The sequence below is a fragment of the Sardina pilchardus genome, chromosome 20 (genome assembly GCF_963854185.1).
Source record: "Sardina pilchardus chromosome 20, fSarPil1.1, whole genome shotgun sequence".
Lineage (NCBI taxonomy): Eukaryota > Metazoa > Chordata > Actinopteri > Clupeiformes > Clupeidae > Sardina > Sardina pilchardus.
Window position 1 is genome coordinate 5,879,110 of NC_085013.1, and position 22,358 is coordinate 5,901,467.

Below are 22,358 nucleotides of genomic sequence, written 5' to 3' on the forward strand. Positions count from 1 at the left end.
CCTCCTGCTCCTATGGGAATTTAACATAGGGTTCAATTACTTATGCAACCTGTATTTAAGGAAGAACATTTATCTATTTACGATACATTCTTCAATCACAAAGAAAATTAGTGTCCTCAGCGGTTTCATTTTTACTCATTTTTTGAATTAAGGCATTACAATCAATTCTCAAAAGATGATTTTATATTCCTCTTTTTAGTCAACTTTAGCATGGGTGTGAATACTTACTATACCCACTGTACGTTAAGAAGCTCTTAAGTGCTAAGAATGTCTTAGGAGCGTTCTTAGAACGTTCTTAGAGCGCCCCTCAGAACGAATATGGGAAACCCGGCCAAAGTTAGTTGTCATGGCAATACCAATTTTGCCCCAATGGCGTTCTGTTAACTGATCACATATACTGATGATGGCTGCGGTTCCCAGATTCGCTAAGAAAGTGCTAAGATCTTCTTAGGAGCGTTCTTAGAACGTTCTTAGAGCGCTCCTAAGAAGTTCTTAGCACTTAAGAGCTTCTTAACAAATATGGGAAACCCGGCCAATGTGTGTGCTAACAAACACCTGATTTTGTCAAACACAAACGCTCAAAGAAGAAAGAGCCATTCTCTGAAACAGAGGGCACAATGACTCACAAATATCTTGAGTTGTTTCTCCATATAACTCAGATAGATGATCTATGGTCCAAACAGTTTCAGTCTTTTGTGTGGGCAGTAGAGACTGGTTAGGATCTCAACCGAGCCAGAGAGAGGACAAATGTACATGAGTGTTAAAGTTCACATTTGCTTATCAAACACAAGCTTATTATCATTCCAAAACCTTTGAGAATCAAGGTAAAGTATTGCAAGAATGCACACATGCAGGAGTGTGCATTTGAGTGTGCAATTAGGCTTCTTTATTTAGGCGTGCTCTCTGTTCTTCTTGGTATTCCTTGGAATCTTCCCAAGGCCGGGGTCCACGAATGTTCTTCCAAGAGCCCAGGTTCTTCTCACGAAGTTTCTGTCAGGTGCATCCATGTATGCACATACAAAGACAGAAAAATGGAAACATAAGAGGTCATATTTTAGGGGATTTTAACACAGCATTGTCAAGGCCATAACACCGCACCGTAATTCTGCTATGCCATTCTGTTTATCATCCTCTTTAGACAACAATCCTGCCATAAACACAGTAAGACCCCTCAAGTATCCTCTTCCTGCTTGTTTACACTGCACCAAATAAAAACGGCCTTCGTTTCATTCTGTAAAGATGGCATAATATCCTCTTAACATGACTATGACCAGATTTATTCAACATTTAGGTTTCATTTACAGTACATTGCATCCTATTCAAATTGTGATTACGTCTTTGCATGTTCAAATGAAGTGCCAGAATAAACAATGTGCAATGTATGCTGAAGTAACAGGGCTGGTCTAAAGAACCCCAGCGGGCTATCGCAAATGCAAAATGCCATCCAGCTGCAAACCTGCGCCCACATCATTTGTTGGTAAACTCGCTAACTGACATGCTGACGGCACCCTATCCATATTTCTGAATCTTCACAAAATTGACTCAGCAACAGTGAAAGAGGTCATCTCAAAGCAAACAACGTGGAATAAGCTACAAAGTTGGTGGGCATGACATCGACTGAAATATTTTCGGTTCTTGCATGACTAAACAACGGATTAAAAGGCTAATGCACCAATCATAAGCTGGCAATTATATATATACATAAAAAAAAAACCTGTTTTATTTATCCAAGTGAAGCTAGATCCTAGGCCTAAAACGTCAAATCAAAAGTTCAACCGAAGATAATTGGGCTTTCCGAAACAAGTTACTCTCTCCCTATCAATGGATAAAGCGAGCCAAGAGGGAGGGCAGAGTAGCTCCTTTGGTCTCTGCATGACAGACACAAGGAAGCATGTGTGACATGTCATCTGCCCAAATGTGATACGTTTCTCAGTAGTACTGCAATGGGTGACGCAAATTTCCATGACTTTTCCAAAACTTTCGAGGTGTTTCATGTTTTCAAAAACTTTTCCAGGCCATTGCCATTTTCATATTCCCTAACTTAGCTAACACAATTATTACACAGTTTCTATATCTTGTTATTTCATTCTTTCTTTAATCTCAGCTTCGCTGAAAATGAGGACTACCCTCAATGAACTTCTGAGAATAAATAAAGATTGAATGAATGAATGAATGAATGAATGAATGAATGACTATCCATTCCAGCATTAACAAAAGGATCTGAAATTCTATTCCCAATTTCTTGATGTTTGCTGTACCTCATATTCCTCCTCAAGGACGACTGACTGTTTCTCTTTGTTTATTTTTGCCTCCAGTGCTGGGTCCATCTAGAAGAAAAATAGAGATCTGTGAGATATCATGTTTGTGTACCACATACAAATTCTAAATAAATCTGGAAGAGTAGCCTACTGTAAAGACCACATAGCCAGTGTTGAAGCCCAGAGGTTGGCACAAATACATCAAAAACTATTTTGTTACCAAATACAAATACTGGCGTAGAAAATGTAACAAAATAAAATACAAAATACGGATGTGAAAAATGTATTTAATTAAAATACAAGTAATTAGTAATTAGAAAATACAAAAATACCCCCACAATAATCATGGTATACCAACTTTTAAAATAAACTACAAGAAATACTAGTTTTTCATTGGCGAACAGAGGCCTAAATTCTTTACTTTGGGCTGAAGTAGCCTGGTCCTACCATACTCTCGTACATTCATAATGTACAGAGAGTCTGGACACTTTCCATTGCCAAGCATGAATTTCCTTGAATGCGGATACTCTGCCCAGAGCCTCTCAGATCTGCCATAACCAATCGATAAACGTTTGGTCGTGAGGTGACATGCTCAAACTAGCGACCTCAACGTCACCTGTGAATATACCGCAGACCCAGACTACGTAGTGGAGTGAAATAAAAACTGAATGGAAGTACGTAGGAAGGCGGAGCCAGGCTACCCATGAAGTAGATATAGTAAAAAAAATGTAATCAGCATCCTATATCAATATAAACGATGATTGAACTGACAACAAGCAGGCTTTGCAACCGTGGAATCAACTCTGACGAAGCAAACTACCCACCATAATTTTCCGTATTCAATGAAAGTAGTACAACAGATTGAACAGGTTAGCCTTTTTAAATTGAAATGCATTTCCCTTTTTAAGCTATAAATCCATGCCTTTTGCCTTCATACATGACTGGCAACACGGGGGACAAATAAAGTAACATCCTGTAAGGTGTCTCAATATACAGAATTAATTAACTGGGAGGTGAAAACTCAAGACTGTTTCGCATTGGGGAGGTTTTTGCCTCAGTCTCCTCCATTATTTCTGCAGATCAGGACACCTTGGTTGATACCTTACATAAATCCTCATGTCATGGGGTTTATGTCCTAAAGATTCTGACTTTTGGCTCCCAGACTATGATAAGCATAGCATATTGTCATGGTTATACTAGGTAAGAGGCTATATTTAACTGTGTGATGAATTTTTGGCTAATTTGAGGGGGGAAATTAGATTTTTGTTAAGTATTTAAGTATTTTAAATACTCTAAATACAACCCCTCAAAGTATTTTGTTACAAAGTACATTTGATTTTTTCCAATCCTGCAAAATACAAATTACAAAATACACTAAAGTAATTAAATACGTATTTAAAATACATATAATTGAAATACTGCCCATGTCTGTTGAAGCCTACTCAAGTGATGACTCATTCAGGCATTCAGGTTAGTGTGCCAAATAGAATAATTATTTGAGTTAGAGAAAGACACCTAGCTGCCACATCTTCAGGTGATGATAAACTTAAGCAATGGATCTGATATGTACTCAAATGAAGGTCTTTATGAAGGTCTATTTTATCAGCTGTTTCTGTGTAAAGGAGCAGACTGAAGCCCAATTGAACTCTATAACAAGTATTTCCCTGTGGCTAAAAATGCCAGCGAAGCAAGGATGAACAGAATAGGCTACAATGTTTTGTCATCTATAGACCCAGATAGCAAATCATTTTGGCTTTCCTTTGGCATACATGTGGCCTCTTTGGGCTTTGTTTGGCACAGGAAAAGGCCACTCAAAGGTTTTTGGGCAACCTGTGGCTTAATTATGATCTGCCTTAATTCTGGCCAAGTTATGGATTACGTCTGGTTAGCCAGCCGACAAGGTGATGAGCGGGACCGCATCTCATGACTTGCGCGTGCGTTCTTTGGGCGACCTATGGCTTAATTATGATTTGCCATAATAAATAAAGGGCGCCATGTAATTCTGGCTAAGTTATGGATTACGTCTGGTTAACCAGCCGACAATGTGATGAGCGGGACCGCATCTCATGATTCATGGGTGAGCTTTGGCTGTATCATGGCTTGCCAAAAGAATGCACAGAGACCGGGAATTTTGAACATTTGAATTGCCCAGAGAAGAGCCTCCATCAGTTTGCCGTTGTGATAACTGAAGGTATGTAGCCTACATTTATTCTCTTTATCAAAAAGATGTTGTTCTTGTGTATAATAACGTTACGCCTTGTGTTTAATGTAGCCTAAAAAGACGTGTTAGATTTGAAGTAGGTAAATCGAGTACACCCGCTACCTTGGCGAGCAGGCTAGGCCAATAAGCGAGTTAGCGTACCGGTTGGAAATATGCAGACAAAAAAAATATAGCCTTTGCGTATTGCAGAAAGCTCTCACCTTTAAACCTACGAATCCGTAGGCTCAACTTGTTGCTAACTGAGGATCTTGCTCTCCTGGCAGTACATTAATCTCTTCAGGAGACTGTCATTGAGAGCTAGTGCCATAACTGTAACTTCACAACATAACGTAATCAATCACGTAGGCCTAAAGGAAGTTAGATAATTGGAGAAACGCATTTCCCCATGCAGTAGGCCTTGTTCCTTTGTAAAAAATAATGTCCAATTGTACATTTCAGAATATTCTATGGTAATTAGGCCTAATTTCTCTGGACGTGACAGAACTCTGTTTGGATGTTTTAGGAAAAGGCTATGGCTGTCCTATGCATGGTGCTAGGAGGGTGTAAATAGATAGATGGATGGCTAGCTGGGCAAATACACAGCCTACATGACATATCTACATATGTTGAGGATTCAGAACTGCCTTTTTATATTAAATGATGCTTTTGTATTTTTCAGCTCTTCTGCGTGACCTGTTGGTGAACCAACAAATCCTGTTGGACCAGCAGAGGAGCATGTGATACAAATAATTCAAGACCTACACTAATCCATCAAGATGTCCCCCACCTCCAGGCATATTGCCTATTTTCCCCTGGGTGACACACAGGTTCTGGAGGCCTTGGAGGGTGACCTGGCAACCCAGCGGGACCTTCGTCAGGAATTGGTGAGCTGCTTTGATTTCTCTAAGAGTGGGTAATGCTGAATGAATGGTAAAAATATTATGGTAATACAACCGGACCGGTTATTTTTCTTTTGTAGGTCATCACTATAGGATTGGCAGGGGGAGCCGATGTCAAAGATTTCTTTTTTTTTGAGAAACTGCATCTGAAGGCAGTAGTGATGGGTAAGCATTTAACTGTTCATCACTGTTTATTACAAGCATCCTGTTCTAGGCTCTGATAACTCTTTTCCAAAAGCTCCTGCACCTATATGCGGATTCTGTCAGACAATTATTCTTAGTAGAATTTAACAGAACTGAACTTCCAGAAAACTTCCTGAAATGTTTCTTGGAGACACAGACACACAAACCTATCTCCCACACTATGAGTTCTATTGGAACTTGCATCGTGAAAAATTGCTGTTTAAACCCAGTTATATCTGTTAAAATCACTGACACACACTTTCTTTGTGTATGTCTTCAATTTCAGATGCAGTGAGGCGCAATCCAACCTGCTCGGCTGCTACAGATTTACAGATCGGCTACAAAGGCTACGAAGAGATGGTTTTACTGGGCGCGATGCGAGGAAAAAACGTCAGCCGGCTCCCAACCAGGAGCTGCAAACTGAATGAATACCAATAAAAAACAAAAATTCACTTTAAAATACATTGTCACATTTTTTATGCATAATCCACATAGAACATAATTTAACATTTTAACTTATGAGCCTAGGATACTAGGACATTTTTGCGTAACTAATCCACATAAATAAATAAATAAAAAAGTAATGAATTTATAAATTAATTAATAAATAGCTATACTTTGGGTCAGTTATGGCATCACTGTGGGTCTGTTATGGCATCTTTTTGGCAAGGTTTTGGGATTTTGGCCACTCTTTGGGATACTTCTGGCTACATTTTGGTATTCCACAATAGGTTTTGGCTGGGCTTTGGCCTGTTTTTGTTTTTCTTTTGGCATGCCTAACTTGGGCCAAATTTGGGCCGTACATCATTCCAAAGCTTTGCCAAAATGGCATGCCAGTTTTGGCCCAAATTTGGGCCATAATGATTTTGCTATCTGGGAGACCTTCATGTCTAGGTGTAGAGTCTGGTCACTTCCATTGGTCCGCTTCAACACTCTCTGGTTATGGTTATGGTATTTACTTTTGTCTAAAGCAACATATAACTAACAATAATACAACAGACTAGATCCTCGAGTGGTGAGCAGAAAGGGAAAATGTAGCGTTTTTATTATTGTATTAGAAGAGACTTGTAACGAAGTCGCTGAAGTCGTGAATGTACCTTTCTACGGATTTTCTGGGCATCATATCGAATCTGTGTGAACTCCCTTAATCCAAACGAACCTCCCACGACCAGCAACTACAAAAAACACAGTTGGGTGAAACCTTCCGCTCACAACAAACAAACTTTACAAAACTCAACCAGTTTCAGTTTAACCTTCGATAGTCATTGAGGGTTTTCAAGACGTCTACTATTCAAAGTCAGGGCTGTTTCAAAACATAGCTCAGTTAGCAGCTATACCTCATATTGCTTTTTGTCAAATTGAACTTTTGCTGTCAACGAACTATATGTCTGTTAATAAGCCTGCTGCTAGTTGTGAAACTGAAATCTTCAATACAACGTTGACATAGCCTACATTAGCAGCTGATATCAGTAGGAAATGACAAACAACACCTACGAGCATAGGGATGCCGTACTTCAATGTCTTGTTCTTATGCAAATGTGAGAGTTGGTTCCACATATTTCTTCTAATTATAACGACTTTAATTTCAGATAATGTCCTACTTTGCAAAAGGCTCACTGTACTGTACCAGCATGCATTTCAATGCGGATACGCTATGAATTGTGGGTAGCCACGATACAATAAAGGTCGTGAAATCAAATTAAAAGTCCTAAAACGGGAACATTATCATCGAGTAGACTTCCCTGTAGGCGTACTCTCAAGCATGATCTTTGTTAAACATTTGGTAAAAAAAAAAATGTCTGATGTCAGTGTCTAAATGATAAAGGCCTAGCCTTAGATGGAAAACCGAACAATCATATTGGCTAGACTAATTTAAACACAAATTCCCATCATTAGCCTACCTATTAGACAGGGCAAATCCCAGAACGATCTGATTATGGTCACTACCAAACTTTTCTCAATATTGATTCTATACTAGGCTACTTCATTTTATTGACTAATTTGCCTACAATAATGTCTGAAGAAATATTCTTCTTGTGTTCATGCTTTCATTCTTGCATTCATGCTGTGTTGTAACTGCTCTTCCTCTCCAGTTGTCCACTGCATAATCTTACTTATGCGTGGGTGACATTTTATGATTAGGCCTAGTTAATATTCTATATTCTATTCTATTCCATTCAGGTGTAAAGTTATGTGCAGTGTAAATTTTGGTCATGTTCATGTTAGTAAATGTACATAAATAATATAACATTAATGCCAATGCAGACTCATATTAAACATGCAAATTATCTCATTAACTAGGCTATATATGCATGATATATAAATGTCCCAAGCAGAAATGAATTCTACGCAAAAAAAAGTGCTTTACAAAGCGATCTTAATCATATTGTTCTGGGTTTTGCCCTAGCTATAAGGAAATAGAATTAGACAATGTTCCCCACTGTGGAATGTAGAAAGGGATGCTACAAGAACTGTATAAACACACCCAACATCTTAAAAGGTTGCTGAGAAATTGGCTTACTTCCTGTTTCGTGATCTCTACGTCATGTTTGATTGGCTGTCACGGCCAAATGCCCTTGAATTTCAAGATGTTGAATGCATTTGTGTGTCATGGTCTGAAGATCATCTGAACGATGTTTCGAGAAGATTACAAAAAATTGTGACAAGATAAACCTTTTAAAGGTTATGGATCAAATCAAAGCAGAAAATCCAATATGGCTAAAAAAGACATTAAACGTGTGTTGAACTCGGCTTGGCCCAAGGGTTCCAGAGATACATTGTTGAAAATGGATGAACAGGTCAAAAGTTAATGAACATTCATGCATGTCCAACTCAGACCTGTTGGTGGCGCTAGAGCTCTCGAGCTTGCATTGCTTACACAGTATCACCACTTGAATCCGAGAAATGGGTGGTCTGCTGTTAAATTATTACAATATTGGGGAATTATTACATTATCAGGACCTGTGAAATGAAGGCTAACCTGATAATGTTATAACCTCCCGTTAATGCAATATGTTATTACATTATTGGTAAAAAACGTATGGCATTATTGGGGAATGCACTTTATTACATTATCGGGAAGTTATTCCATTATCAGGTTGTATTACATTTTCAATGGATTCAAGTGATTTTTTATTACATTGTCAGGGTTATTACATTATCGGGGATTTATTACATCATCAGGTTCTACAAGGATTGGCATAGATAGCAGCAAAGATCCTTAATTATTGACCTCTCTCTTCTATTTAACCCTCTCTGATAACAGTAGGATTGGTTTCTGTTGTCGGTGTCTTTTGCTCTGTGAACTTGCACAAGCAAACTTGCTCATCACTAAAATACTGTAAAACCATTGTGAGACTCTCTGATCAGTTGGAGCAGTTTGATTTCTCTTTTGTTGAGATTACAAGTTTCGGGCAATCACAACAATTTTCTTTGGGCTGTTTTCATATTGGGCTATAGGCCCAAGTTTCATTCGACAATGCAAGTTCAAGTTCAAGTATTTATTTGCCATTTGCTCAAGTATAATGTACAGGTGCATTGAAATGCTTGTGTGGATCACTCAGTCAGATATAGGACGTCTCTTGAATAGGACATTCCATGACCACATTTGTTTATAAATTCAAAAGTGCCTCGGAGCCTCAATGTCAACACTGTTTCTTTGCATTGATTTGGTACCTTAGAGGTCAAAGGTCACAATCGATTAATCTGCGCTATATTTTTTTAATCAGTTAATTTTCCTAAAATTAATTAATTGAAATTAATCAGTTAATTTGACAGCCCTACTAAATAGTTGTCTGTACTCGGCTTGACCCTAGGCTACTTGGCCAGTTGACCATACGTCAAAGCTGACATCAGAGAACACTTGAACCTCACCAATTCAGGTTACAATAGAGCTGTGTCCTGTGAAGGATTCATTATATTGCCTCCCTCCCTATAATAGTAGCCCAATATCGGTCATAATGTTCTGTGAGGAGTAATGAGACGAACTTGCTATTTCCCCATTTTATTGGCTATTCTTAAGACTTGTGGTCCAAATATCATGACACAAGTTTTAAAAGGTACATAATTTAAGAGCCTAATATGAGCCTATAAAATGACATAGCTTACATGTGTATCACTGCTGAAAATGCTGAAAGGAGACCGGAGAACAATTATGAAGTGTAGAAAAGAAGAGACAATTCTTGCCTTTTTTTCTTTATTTTGACTTTTTGTTTCTTTTTTAATTTTTTTTAATCAGGTGAAGAAAAATACCTTTTTTGTTCTGTATAATAAAATATGTTAACTTTATTCATTTTTATGAAGAAAAAACAAAACAACAAGAAAATAAAAACAGAAGGAAAAACAAAACAAAACAAAACAAAACATATCTTTTCTGTCTCCCTCATTGTAAACGTCGGGAGTTGCTGCATTGCATGAGGTTAAGCAAATACAACAGACGGAACGAGAGGGTTGGATGGGGAGTGGGGTCAGGGATTGATGTTAAGACAAAAAAATAAAGGATAATGGGAAGGAGGAGGGAGAAAGGAGAGGATGAATGAATGAAGGGAGGAAAAGAACGTACAAAAAAATGCGCATTGCAAATGGGCGGGGTGGAAGGGGCGGAGCAGGCAAGGCAAGAGAGTCTCTCTCTCTCTCTCTGGCGGGGTTCAAAGGTCACTCTCTCCGTAGAGGGCGGTGGAGAAGGACATGTAGTCGAGTGCACCAGGCACAGCATCGGGGCCAGTGTAGGGCGCCATGCGGGCAATGCAGTACTCGGCCTGGTCAGGGGGCAGCTCACGACGAAGCTCGTCCGCCAGGATGTAGTTCTGGATGAGGGTAGAGAGGAAGAGGAAGGTGTGGAGAGGTGGTGAGAATAGAAGGGCAGAGACAGAGGACAGAGCAGATAAGACAGAAGATGGAGGGGGGGGGCCATACCACAGAGTTAGAGTTTATGATAAAATACATTTCAGAGATTCCACTGAATACCAGGGGGGTGTCTGTCTTCGTTGTTCAACCGCTCATCCTCTGCCCCACACTATAGTCTTGGCATACACTGTTTCTTAGCAGCAGAAAAATGTCCCTCTGCCACCATATTGAGTGAGGGATAATGGCACAATCATTTGTAAACTTGCGTTTCCTCACTTTACATACCAATCTGAACATTCACCCTACTGTATTCACTCCATATTCTCTCTCAATAACTGTCAAATGTGACATCCTGAAATCGCTTGTTTGCGTGGTGTCCGACAAAATACGTAATCAAAAATTAATAAATGGTTTGACTGGATAACACATATATACTGTATGTTGCAATATTCCTTGAGACGTTCCACATCATCTTTATTCATTAAGACCAATTAAGAGCAATTCTCAACCAATTCACTCTAAGTTTGTTTCTCAATAATCCTCACCTTGTCCCCAGCCAGTACTTTGAAGGAGGCCATGACCTGGTCGGCAGTGTCTGTGTCGGCGGTCTCGCGGGACATGAAGTCGATGAAGGCCTGGAAAGTGACCACTCCCAACCTGTTGGGGTCCACGATGCTCATGATGCGGGCAAACTCTGCCTCTCCCTAGGGACAACAGAGAGGAATTAACAAAGCCAGATGTAGAGACATTTCTACATAGCAATGTGACCAGTAGGATGACAAAGGGGGCAAGTCATCAGTGTGATCATAGCAAGGCCATACCCATTGAGTCAACATGGGGTGGGTGGGTGACATATTTATATCTGTTTTGATTTTACAGCAGTGTCTAATAGTAGCCAATTACATAACCCTGTTCTTCCTCTTTTCATGTTATTCTGTCTTATGGCATTCCATAACTATAATTGTCGCCAAAACTGCCATTTATCTTATTGGAGCTGTTTGGAACCTGCGTCCATGAGGAGGCACGTGACAATACAGGAGGTCTGTAAATTCTGAAAATTCAGTTGGAGTGCCTGAACTGGAACAGAAAAACCTTCCAGAAATTACAAACCATCATCTAGTTTACATCGTTCACATGCCTCCTTTGTTTTGCAGGTGCAAGGAAATAAATCCTAATGAAATATGACCTCTCTCTTTTTCTAATTATCTCATGCCCTCAATATTGGGGGATACTTTTTCAAAGTAGGACCCACAAATATAAATCCTTACATAATAGTAGGCCTACCTCAAATATATTTCATACCGTGTAAGATTCAATGTAAATTGCCAGAGTGACCTCTAGAGGGCACTCATGTATAACATAACTCAGAACCACATGTACAGCTCTGACATGTTTTTTGCATCATTCTAGAACATTACGATGTATTGAAAAACATGTTAAGTAATAAATAACAATTAAAATCAAGGAGAACAACGTTTCTGTAACATATACAATGTTATACTGATGATGTATGTGGTTAATGCATAATGGTGTGGTTTTACCATATTGTGACCCAGAGAGATGAGGCATTTTTTGAAGTCATCCATATCCATGAATCCTGTTTTCTTCTACAGGAGCCCATTAGGGACCAACACAACAAGGGGGAAAAAGTGGGATACAAGAGAAGAATAGAAGAGAAAGCAAGAGAAGAGAAGAGAGACCAAAGTACAGAGGAGAGAGGGAAGGAGAGAAGGAAAGAAACAAGTAGAAGGGGCAGAGCACAACAGAGGAGAGCAGAGGGCCAGAATAAACATATCCCACAGAGGGATGGGAAAAAAGAGACATGATCCGAAAAAGAGGGGATGGGAAGGTAACCAGGAGATCGAACCAGAGAGAAGGGCAAGTGGGAAGGAGGACAGAAGAAAGAAAAAAAGACAAAAAAAAGGAAAAACACAAAGAAAAAAAAAAAACAGGTTAATGCCAGGTTGGGCAATAAAGGGGGGTTTGACAGGTACCTGTGGGTCGTTGGCGATATCGAAGCCGAGGCTGATCAGGCAGGCCTTGAACTCCTCAGCCCCAAGAGTGCCCGAGTGATCCTAGAGTGCAGCGGGCAGTGCCAGGCATCAGGTGGCGGGCACCGGCATGCAGCACACATACACACGCACACACAATCACAGGGGAGTGGAGGGGTAGGGGGGGTGGTGAGGTGGAGTGAGGGTGTGGGGCATGCGTAGGGGTGGGGGGGGGGTGACAGGGAGAGGGGATGGGGTTGGGGGTGGGGAGGGGGGGTATGGGGGTTGGGGGTGGGCATGCACCAAAGACAGAGAGACACAGAAACACACATTAGAGTGCATAACACGCAGACGTTAGGAACCTTCTGCGAGTAGCTACTGGGGGCGTGTGTGTACGTGCGTGTGTATGCATGTATGTGTGTGTGCGTGTGTGTGTGTGTATGTGTGCGTGTGTGTGTGTGTGTGCGTGTGTGTGTGTGTGTGTGTGTGTGTGTGCGTGTGTGTGCGTGTGTGTGTGTGTGCATGTGTGTTTGTTTGGGCTGCTGTGGCCACGGCATTCCAAGGCATTAGATGGCAGGCGTGACAGGCAGCTCTATACAGCCTCGTGTGTGTGTGTATGTGTAGGCCAGTGGTGGTTACTAGCATCATGACCAGCACAACTGCACTTTAATAAATACACAATTGTGATACACATCTCTTTCTCTTTCTCTCACTGTCTGTTTCTACAACTACACATGTATATTTACAACTCATCATGACACACATCACTTGAACATTTGAGAAAAAAATGCAGCCATTACCTACTGTACACTACCCTCTTTTCATTGAAACTCTCAACTCTGCCAGAGTAAAACTAAAGGCATAATTGTCTAATGACGATTCGAGAAAGAAAATGTTAATGTGTGACCCAGCCGAGTCAGTTGCTTTGTGAAATAGTCCACGAGGCCTAATAATGAGAGGAACAGGGCCATTGATTAGAGCCCACCAGCATTGGCTCACGGTGGAAAAAATGCATGAGGTAATGGAGAGTTGCTCTCCGCATGCAGCCGAGATGGGCTCTGTGTGCTGTGCAGCGCACCTACTGGAGCATGTGATGCTAAATAAGGAGTCAGCCGCCCATAACTGGTAATGTGCTTCATCCTTCTCTTAAGCCTTGTCTGTTCTGTAAACAATGAGTGTGTGTGCGTGTGTGTGTGTGTGTGTGTGTGTGTGTGTGTGTGTGTGTGTGTGTGTGTGTGTGTGTGAGAGAGAGAGAGAGAGAGAGACTGAGAGAGAGAGAGAGAGAGAGAGAGAGAGAGAGAAAGGAAAGAGAGTATGTTCTATGCTGTTCTCTCATCTAAATCGCTGCAGTATTCTTTTAGGATGAGGCAAAACTTTCAAGAGCCTGTGTGTGTGTGTGTGTATGTGTATGAGTGTGTGCGTGTGTCTGTACTGATAGATGATCGGCTGTCTCCGAAGCACTGTACTTTGTCTTTTTCCATCTTAGTTATTCTAACAACGCAACACAGGCAGACCATGCACTAAATAATGCAGAGTGTGTCTGACTGCCCATACACCATGTCTATGGTTTGGACCAAACACTATTAGTCTTCAAACCCACACTCATTCTCTCACCTCAGACCCTTCAAATGTGACTGTGTGGATGGGCAGAGAATACATCAGCATCTGCACTATGAAACACTAGTCTATACAAACTAACAAACTGTCATGTATAAATGGGAGAAACACCTTTTCATCCATCTCAATATACATTTCTGTCTTGCTCTGAGTCTTCTTCTTTGTATTGCTTTCGATTTTTTATCTTATTTCATGGTCAGTCTGTTGGTCTCTTACCCTATCAAAGTGGTTGAAGGAGGCTCTGAACTCGTTCAGCTGTTCCTGGGTTATGCCTTTGGCATCTCTGGTGAGGATCTGGTTCTCGATCTCGTTGATGGTGCGTGCGATGGTGGTGAGAAGCTGCTCCCAGCCCACACGGATGTGCTGGCAGACAAGAGAGAGGGAGAGAGAGAGAGGCAATGGAAGAAGGATGGATTAGCATCACTTACTGTAATTGTTCAATTTCAACAGTCATGTGTGTTTTCATATGCATTAACAAGCACACAGTATGTCGATATCAGAGAGTTGGTGTAGGTTTAATTTCTATGTCAATATGCATGTGTGTCAGTAGCAGAATAGCTTCTTAGTGATATGTGCTTTCAGCATCTTTTCATGTCTCTGTGTACATGTGTGTGTGTGTGTGTGTGTGTGTGTGTGTGTGTGTGTGTGTGTGTGTGAATAGCTACCTCCATGGTGTAGTTAGTGTGTTTGTTGTCGAAGATGAGGGCTTCCTGAATGAGCTGGTGGTCTCCCTCCAGCTGGTCGATCTTTGGCTTGTAGTTGACGATGCTCTTCTCATACTGACGCAGGTGGTTCAGCTGATCCTCCAGGGTGCCGTGCATCTCAATGGAGATACGGCCAATCTCCTGCAATACAAACACAAGCACACACACACAACACACACACACACACACACACACACACACACACACACACACACACACACACACACACACACACACACACACACACACACACACACACACACACACACATAATTGTTGACAGAAATCATACACCGTGATACAATGCACCTACACTCATTTGTATAGTAGTAACGTCCAGTACAATTTCCACTACATTTGCACAACAGACAATTATTTTGGGTATTCTAGGAGCTGAGTAGGCTTTGAAAGAAATGTGCTAAAAAATGGTAAGTGTCGGTGATGATGAGCAGAGGACCATAATAGACACATATAGGAGTTAACAGAACAGACTTTAATATGGTAAACGAACCTCCATCTTGGTCTGGATCCAGGGCCCGATGACGTTGGCCTGGTTGGCAAACTGTCGTCTGAGTCGCTCGTTGTTCTGTTGGCGGGCGTGCTCCTCAATCAGGGCCTGGTCTCTCTGAGGGACCAGCTGCCTAACCTGGAGAGGAGGGGGGGGGGGGGGGTGGCAGACAGACAGAGAAAGACGTTAAGAGTTATAAAGCGTTATTATTAAAGTAAACACAAACGATCAATTTAAGAGTGAGGCTGGAGGGGGAACAAGTAAAAACAAGTTTTAAGTTCTGTCAAAAGTTGTTTCAACTTTTAACAACATATAATGTTGTGTGATGCTTTATCAAAACTAGCATGTCCTACATTAACTCGTGTCAGAAACTGTCTAAATTTCACCGAAGACAGAGTAAAAACGGTTAAGCATGGTCGGCACTGACCTTGTCCCACTTGGTGTTGATCTCCTGAGGGTTAATGGTGGTGTAAGGGTTGGTGCCGGCCATGTTGACGTGGTAGGTCTGCACGATCTTGGCAATCTCATTGTGGATGCCCAGGATGGCCTGTCTCTCCTTGTCCGCCTCGGGGAGGGTCGCCTTGAACTGCTCATGAGCTGTGCTCAAGCCCTACACACACACACGCCAACACAAGCCATGAGAAAAACACACACATGGACACACCTTCGATTAAACACTAATAATGCATATTACATTATATTACATTACATTACATTTGGCTGACGCTTTTTGACCAAAGCGACTTACAATATGGTAAAAAAAAAATGTTCAGAGCAATTCTAACAACAATTTTACAACAATAAACGAAAACCACAACAAGTGCATCAATGAGTAGTAAGTGCATCAATGTGTGTGCAAGGATCAGCAAGACTAGTTGTAGTGAGTACATCATAATGTAAATCACAAAGTAAAGACAATGTAGGAGGGCATGGCTATAGGTAGACACCTATGTCAGGGTAGTTCAGGTCCAGCACACATTGTAAATGGTAATCAATCACTATGCAAGACACACAATTGCACACACAGACAAACATGGGCAACTCTCTCTCATACACCACACACACACACACACACACACACACACACACACACACACACATACACACCTGTATCTCCTCGATGGTGTGCACAATGAAGGTGTCCTGCAAGTCCTCCATAGCTCCCTCCATCCAGTTGTTGAAAGGGGCGGCACGTTTGGCAAACTCGAGATACAACTGATCAATGGTCTCCAGCAATTTCTCAGTCCGCTGTAGCACAACACACAGACGTGTCACAGGTGAGTACTGTATGTGTCTCTTTGTATGTGCAGAAGAGTGCATGAATGGATGAAAGAGTAAATGCACACATGAAATACTGTGTGTGTGTGTGTGTGTGTGTGTGCATGTGAGAGAAAGTGTACCACAACCCTAGTCAGAAAACTGCTCTAGTTTTCATGTCAATTTCTTCTCCTTCTATCTTGTGTGTTTTCTTCCATAAAATATATGTATTTATGTGTGATGTGTAATCTATCGTGTCTTTGAGTGCCTAGAAAAGCGGCATAAAATTAAATATATAACTAATATAATCATTACTCATGCTTGTGGGTGTGTGTGCATGTGTGTGTGTGTGTGTGTGTGTGTGTGTGTGTGTGTGTGTGTGTGTGTGCGTGCGTGTGTGTGTGAGTGCGCTACCTGTAGAGCTTCACTACGTTTCTGAGTCATTGCTCCCAGAGCGTCCCACTGATCACAGATCTTTTGGCAGCGTGCGTTCACACTGGGAGAGTCGTAGTAGTCTAACTCACTGTAACAGACCCAGACAAAACAGACACAACTCTCAGTCACACACACACACACAGTTGTGAAGGTTTACCATACATGTGCCATTTCCTTTGATTCAGTGATTCTATTTGTGTTCAACGGTCAGCCATGATGACTCAGCCAGCCCAAAGAAGCTCTGACAAACATTTGACCATTTCAAGTAATTCACTGGGCCTTTAGTCATGGCTAATGGACTCCAATAGGCATATATTCAGCCCCATATTAGGACCACAAGATATGTGTCCTAATAGCCAAAACCAGAACTACAATAGCCAAAACCAGAGTAATCAAAACCTAGATTCACCAAGCAAGTCTCTTACTGTATTACAGCTCCAATGCAATATTGTAAAATACTATCAAATACTATCAAATAACATGTTAAGCGATAGTTCGCTAGTCCTGATTTGTTTTTAAGAAAATTGTCATTTCACAAATAGGATATTGTAGTATCTTAAGATCTAACCCAATATAGATGTTTAGGTTGCTTGTCATAAATGTGTAGCCTAGCCATGGGCGTTATGGGAACGCAGCTGAGGCTGGCAGCTTACTTGAGCTCCTGGGCGATGGCTGCGATCTGCTCCACGCGGTCCTGATGTGCGGCCAGGTCGCTCTCGAACGCTTCGTGCTTCTTCAGCAGGGCCTTGATCTCCGAGAGCGTGGCCGTCTCATAGTCCCGATGCTGCAGCATCTCCTCCTTGCCTGCGGGGGGAGACAGAGGATTAGAGAGAAGCCGCTACATCACTTCTCAGCAGTTTCTGTTATTTCTGGCCATTATACAGTATGTGCTCCACAGACAAAAATAGACCTCACATTAGGACTCTGCTGCATTAAACACAACTGGACTTGCTGTTAGTTCAGGCTCATTTCTGTTGGTGAAAGCCATTTCATACCATGAACATTCAGGCCTGTTGGGTTTCTAGTCTATACATGTGACAGAGTGAATGAGAATGGAAACGCGAGGGGGAGAGGGGGGAGTGAAAGATAGTCTATTGTGTTTTAAATGCAGGCTGCTCCCTACCATCAGTCCAGGCCTCGTGGATGGCGGCTTTCTGGCGGAACTTCTCAGCGAGGTGGTCGAGTCTCTCCAGCCTACGGATCTCGTTCAGCAGCCACTCCTCATAGCCCTTCTCAGCACCCTCCAGGGATCCCCATGCATTGGCAATGTCCTGGATTCATACACACAAACACACACACACACAAAGCAAACAGATAAACACATAGAAGAGTCATACACACACACATCACACATGTACGTACAGACAGGAACCATGTCAAGACGCATATTTCCAACACACCGCCGAAACTCTTTCACGTCAAAAGAAACGGTGCATTATGGGTAGCGTAGTCCACACTCACCGACACCATCTTGCCCTCGGAGGGCATGAAGGCGGGCCGGTTGCTGAGGCGCAGCTTGGTCTGCAGCGTGTTGAAGTTGATCTCCAGCTGGCACTTCTCCTGCACCTTGGGCGGCTTGTGCAGGCGCCGGTAGTCGCGGAAGTCCTCCAGCTTCTGCTGCATGGCCTGCATGGTGTTCTCCGGCGCCCGGTTCTCCAGCCACGGGATGGTGCGGCGGATCCACTCCAGCAGCTGGCGGACGGAGAGAGGTGGACGGAGAGAGAGAGAGAGAGAGAGAGAGAGAGGGAGGGAGAGAGAGAGAGAGAGAGCATGCAGGATGGATGGAAGGAGGGAAGGATGGAGCGATGATGCAAAGTGGAGGAGACAGACAGGGGTGAAGGGAGAGGTGACCGATGCAGGACAAACATGGTGTAGAGGAGGAGGAGGGCAGAGAGACTCAGGGTCAGTTTAACTTCAAGATGATGATGACCAGTATACCACACTATCACTTATCGCTTATCGCTTATCACTTATCGCTTATCGCAAGTGTGCTCAGTGAGAACGTCTGCAGTAATGTGCTCTGTGTGCAAATCCATTGTGTGTGGGTCTACTACTACTGATGTCGCGGCGTGTGTGTGTGTGTGTGTGTGTGTGATGTGTGTGTGTGTGTGTGTGTGACCTATCGGGATTCCTACACTCAGCAGTGTGTCAGCCCTCGGGTGAAAACACTGAGGTTTGTGGGATACATAGAGGGAACAGTGTGAGGGATATATATACGGAGGTGGGAGAGAGAGGAGGGCTGACAAATGTGTGTGTGTGTGTGTGTGTGTGTGTGTGCGTGTGTGTTTGAGTGTCTGTCGGCTCACATCGCTGGCGAGCTTTTCGTAGTCCTCCATCAGCTGCTCATTCTCCTGATTGACAGCCAGCACTTTGCAGATGCGGTTGGCCGCCGTCTCCGCCTAGAATACGAACACATACAGGGCATGAGAATAAAACAGCACAGTGGTGGGAAGGGTGAGTTAGTCTAGTTGCTAACTAATTGTAAATTCCGTATAATCCTTACTTTAACATAAATTCATGCTATAAATCTCATATTTTGCTGATCAAGTTATCATATTTTGCTGATAAAGTCACTATGGAAGGTCCAGAATTGTCTGTGGTAAACTAGTGAGCCTTCCTGATCTAGAGGGCAACTGAGGTTGTGTTATACAGGACATCCTGAATCTTCCTGCTGTACTTTTCACTGAGTTGAGGGAAACACACACACACATACACACACACACACACACACACACACACACACACACACACACACACAGACACACACACAGACAAAGACACAGACACACACGCACACAGTACATATGCAGACAGCGGGAATCAGGGCAGGAAAGACCTTTCATCTCACCGTTAACTGCTTCCTGTCTCCATACACTTTCCTATGTCCACCTTAATCTATAAATAGGCTGCATTAGTAAAAGTGGCATTTGAATTTGTCCTGCTATATACTATTCAGAATTCTTCAGGAGTTGGTGGTTTCCATGGTGAAGGACACCCAGTCATTCTGCATACATGATTTCATGATGAACAGAAACCAATCACAACTTTTCCACTTCTCTGGCATCTGAACTACATAATGGAATTTTTGTAGATCAAAATATTTTATCATGTGACTACACAAATTTGTCTGTGTGTGTGTATGTGTTTGTGTGGATATCTGTTTGTGTGTGTGCTGTTATTGTGAGATGAGGGTGACCTTTCTTCCTAGTATTTGCTGACTTTGCTCTCCTACATACAAAAACCCTGTAGAGTGTGGTGAGAGACAGGAGGAAGATGAATTACTCTTTCAAAATAACGCCTTCCCTCTCGTTTCTCTCTCCTGAGCTCATGCCAAACTAACATAGCGTGAAGGGGAAGAGGGCAACACAAAAGTACACGCACACACACACACACACACAGACACAGACACAGACACACACACAGACACACACACACACACACACACACACACACACACACACACACATACACACACACACGTTCCCTCACAGTGGGCTGTAAAGTAAATCAAGCTATCAAATATGCTCAAAAGGTTAAGTAAGTTTATCTGGCTTCTATGATCTGATAGAGTCCCCGAGTTCAGAGCGACTCTGTTGCACAATAGAAACACAGAAACAGATAAAAAGTCTGACAAAGGAATGAAAGGAGCTCACAGCTGCCATGCAAAATTCATTGGTGTGTGAATGTGTGTGTGTGTGTGTGTGTGTGTGTGTGTGTGTGTGTGTGTGTGTGTGTGTGTGTCCGCGTAAGCAACTGAGCGTTGAACAGTGAATCAGAAATGTGTCTTGAGCGCATTCCATCACAGCGGGGGAAAGATGGAAGATTCCAAATTCTTATGCTGAGGATCAGGAAAAGCATGGCGGAATTTATGACCTTCCCTCCTTCACAGAGACAAATGAGCACACACTCTTTGGCACACACACACACACACACACACAGACACAGAAACGTGTGCGCGCACACACACACACACAGGCTCAGGAAGTGCCAAGTGACCTTATAAGGTCAGACAGGACGACTTCAAGCTGTGCCTTGTAATCCACACTCAGTCAGTTTACCTTAACACACACACACACACACACACATAGACGCACGCGCGCGCACATACACACACACACACACACACACACACACACACACACACACACACACACACACACACACACATAGACGCACGCGTGCACACATACACACACACACACACACACACACACACACACACACACACACACACACACACACACACACACACACACACACACACACACACACACACACACACACACACACACACACACACACACACACAGATGAGTCAGTCCCAAACAGTGAGTAAATCAAGTTGGACGTGTGATAAACTAGCAGGACAGTTACTGGAGCTGTGACAAAACATCATCTCTCAGTGTCTGAGTCTTGTGTGTGTGTGTGTATTTTGTTCGTGTGTGTGTGTGAACTTTTTCTGAGGGCCCTGATGAGTAACTGTACAAACTGTGACTGTGTGTATGTGTCTCTCTCTGTGTGTGTGTGTGTGTGTGTGTGTGTACACTCATTTATTAAATATTTCTCTCATGTTCTGATTAGAGCCTGGATCAACAGCTGACATTATTCTCAGGCCCCTCTCTAACCGAGTGCTCTGCTGCGCTACTCTGAACTGTGATCACACCTCCCACTGCAGCCTTTTGGCTGTTGGGCTCCCTCCAAGGCTGAGGACACGTGCAGGCCTCCGGCCTCCTCCACCTCCTCCTCCTCCTCCTCCTCCTCCACCTCCACCACCCTCATAACATCCCATCACTCACACCGAGTTGTTTAGCATACACGTGTGGAGCGCCCCGTCTGAGGTTTAAATAAAATGTTCGACGGGGTATGTATGAAGGGGGGGACTTAAAAAGGACTAGCCACCAAACAAGGGGACTGACTGAGTCAGCGGTATGAAGAGTTTTACGGATTGTTCTAGACTGTTCGCCACTGTCCCGAGATGGGCCCGGGTGGCGGGGGGGGGCTTTCGTGTGCTGTCCTGTTCTGGCTGCTCTCGGCCCGGCTTTTGGCTGCTCTGTTCCTGCCCCGGTTCTGTCCAAAGTCCTGTCAGGCGCTTCACCGTGGCCTCGCTGTGGGATGCTGCTGACACGCCACAATAACACTTTACATAACACACACACACACACACACACACACACACACACACATATCCATGCACACACAGACACACACACACACACAAATACCAACACACACACACACACACACACACACACACACACATATACACACATCCATGAGTGCGCACACACACATACTCACACACACACACACTGACAAAATATGGCAACAACAGACTGCGACACCTTGACAACACAGGGGGGGCTGACTCAGACTCAGAACACATGCAGAGAGAGAGAGAGAGAGAGTGAAAAAAGAGCAATGGGACAGAAAGAGAGAACGAGAGAGGAGGAGAGAGTGATGA

General features: G+C 42.7%; 2 protein-coding genes and 1 long non-coding RNA gene across 6 annotated transcripts in view; 1 reads left to right on the forward strand and 2 right to left on the reverse strand.

Moving 5' to 3' along the window:
• Positions 1–859: 859 nt before the first annotated feature.
• LOC134068217 (cytochrome c oxidase assembly protein COX16 homolog, mitochondrial) lies at positions 860–7,179 on the reverse strand. Its single transcript, XM_062523806.1, has 4 exons — positions 7,035–7,179; positions 6,638–6,715; positions 2,259–2,327; positions 860–990 (listed from the first exon to the last, which is right to left on the reverse strand). Exons 1-4 carry the CDS (start codon positions 7,095–7,097, stop codon positions 877–879), a joined length of 324 nt encoding a protein of 107 aa, XP_062379790.1. The 5' UTR covers positions 7,098–7,179; the 3' UTR covers positions 860–876.
• On the forward strand, positions 4,003–5,966 carry LOC134067877 (uncharacterized). The gene is made up of 4 exons (XR_009936581.1): positions 4,003–4,449; positions 5,138–5,342; positions 5,438–5,522; positions 5,827–5,966. It is a non-coding gene; the product is annotated as an uncharacterized LOC134067877 (long non-coding RNA).
• A 2,523-nt stretch (positions 7,180–9,702) lies between the features above and the next one.
• The window catches only part of actn1 (actinin, alpha 1), a 43,590-nt gene continuing 30,934 nt past the window's right edge, over positions 9,703–22,358 (reverse strand). For 2 of the 4 annotated variants that reach the window (XM_062523731.1, XM_062523730.1), the window contains exons 9-21: positions 19,204–19,296; positions 18,359–18,589; positions 18,021–18,168; positions 17,551–17,701; positions 16,877–16,985; positions 16,313–16,453; positions 15,633–15,815; positions 15,209–15,343; positions 14,659–14,838; positions 14,210–14,356; positions 12,380–12,460; positions 10,931–11,089; positions 9,704–10,345 (exon numbers count right to left, since the gene is read on the reverse strand). In XM_062523731.1, the coding sequence (XP_062379715.1) occupies positions 10,187–10,345; positions 10,931–11,089; positions 12,380–12,460; positions 14,210–14,356; positions 14,659–14,838; positions 15,209–15,343; positions 15,633–15,815; positions 16,313–16,453; positions 16,877–16,985; positions 17,551–17,701; positions 18,021–18,168; positions 18,359–18,589; positions 19,204–19,296 (1,917 nt within the window). In that variant the 3' untranslated portion in view covers positions 9,704–10,186. Of the gene's footprint in view, positions 10,346–10,930; positions 11,090–11,926; positions 11,993–12,379; positions 12,461–14,209; positions 14,357–14,658; positions 14,839–15,208; positions 15,344–15,632; positions 15,816–16,312; positions 16,454–16,876; positions 16,986–17,550; positions 17,702–18,020; positions 18,169–18,358; positions 18,590–19,203; positions 19,297–22,358 lie in introns of all 4 variants that reach the window. The other 2 variants (XM_062523733.1, XM_062523732.1) reach the window with 2 other exon arrangements.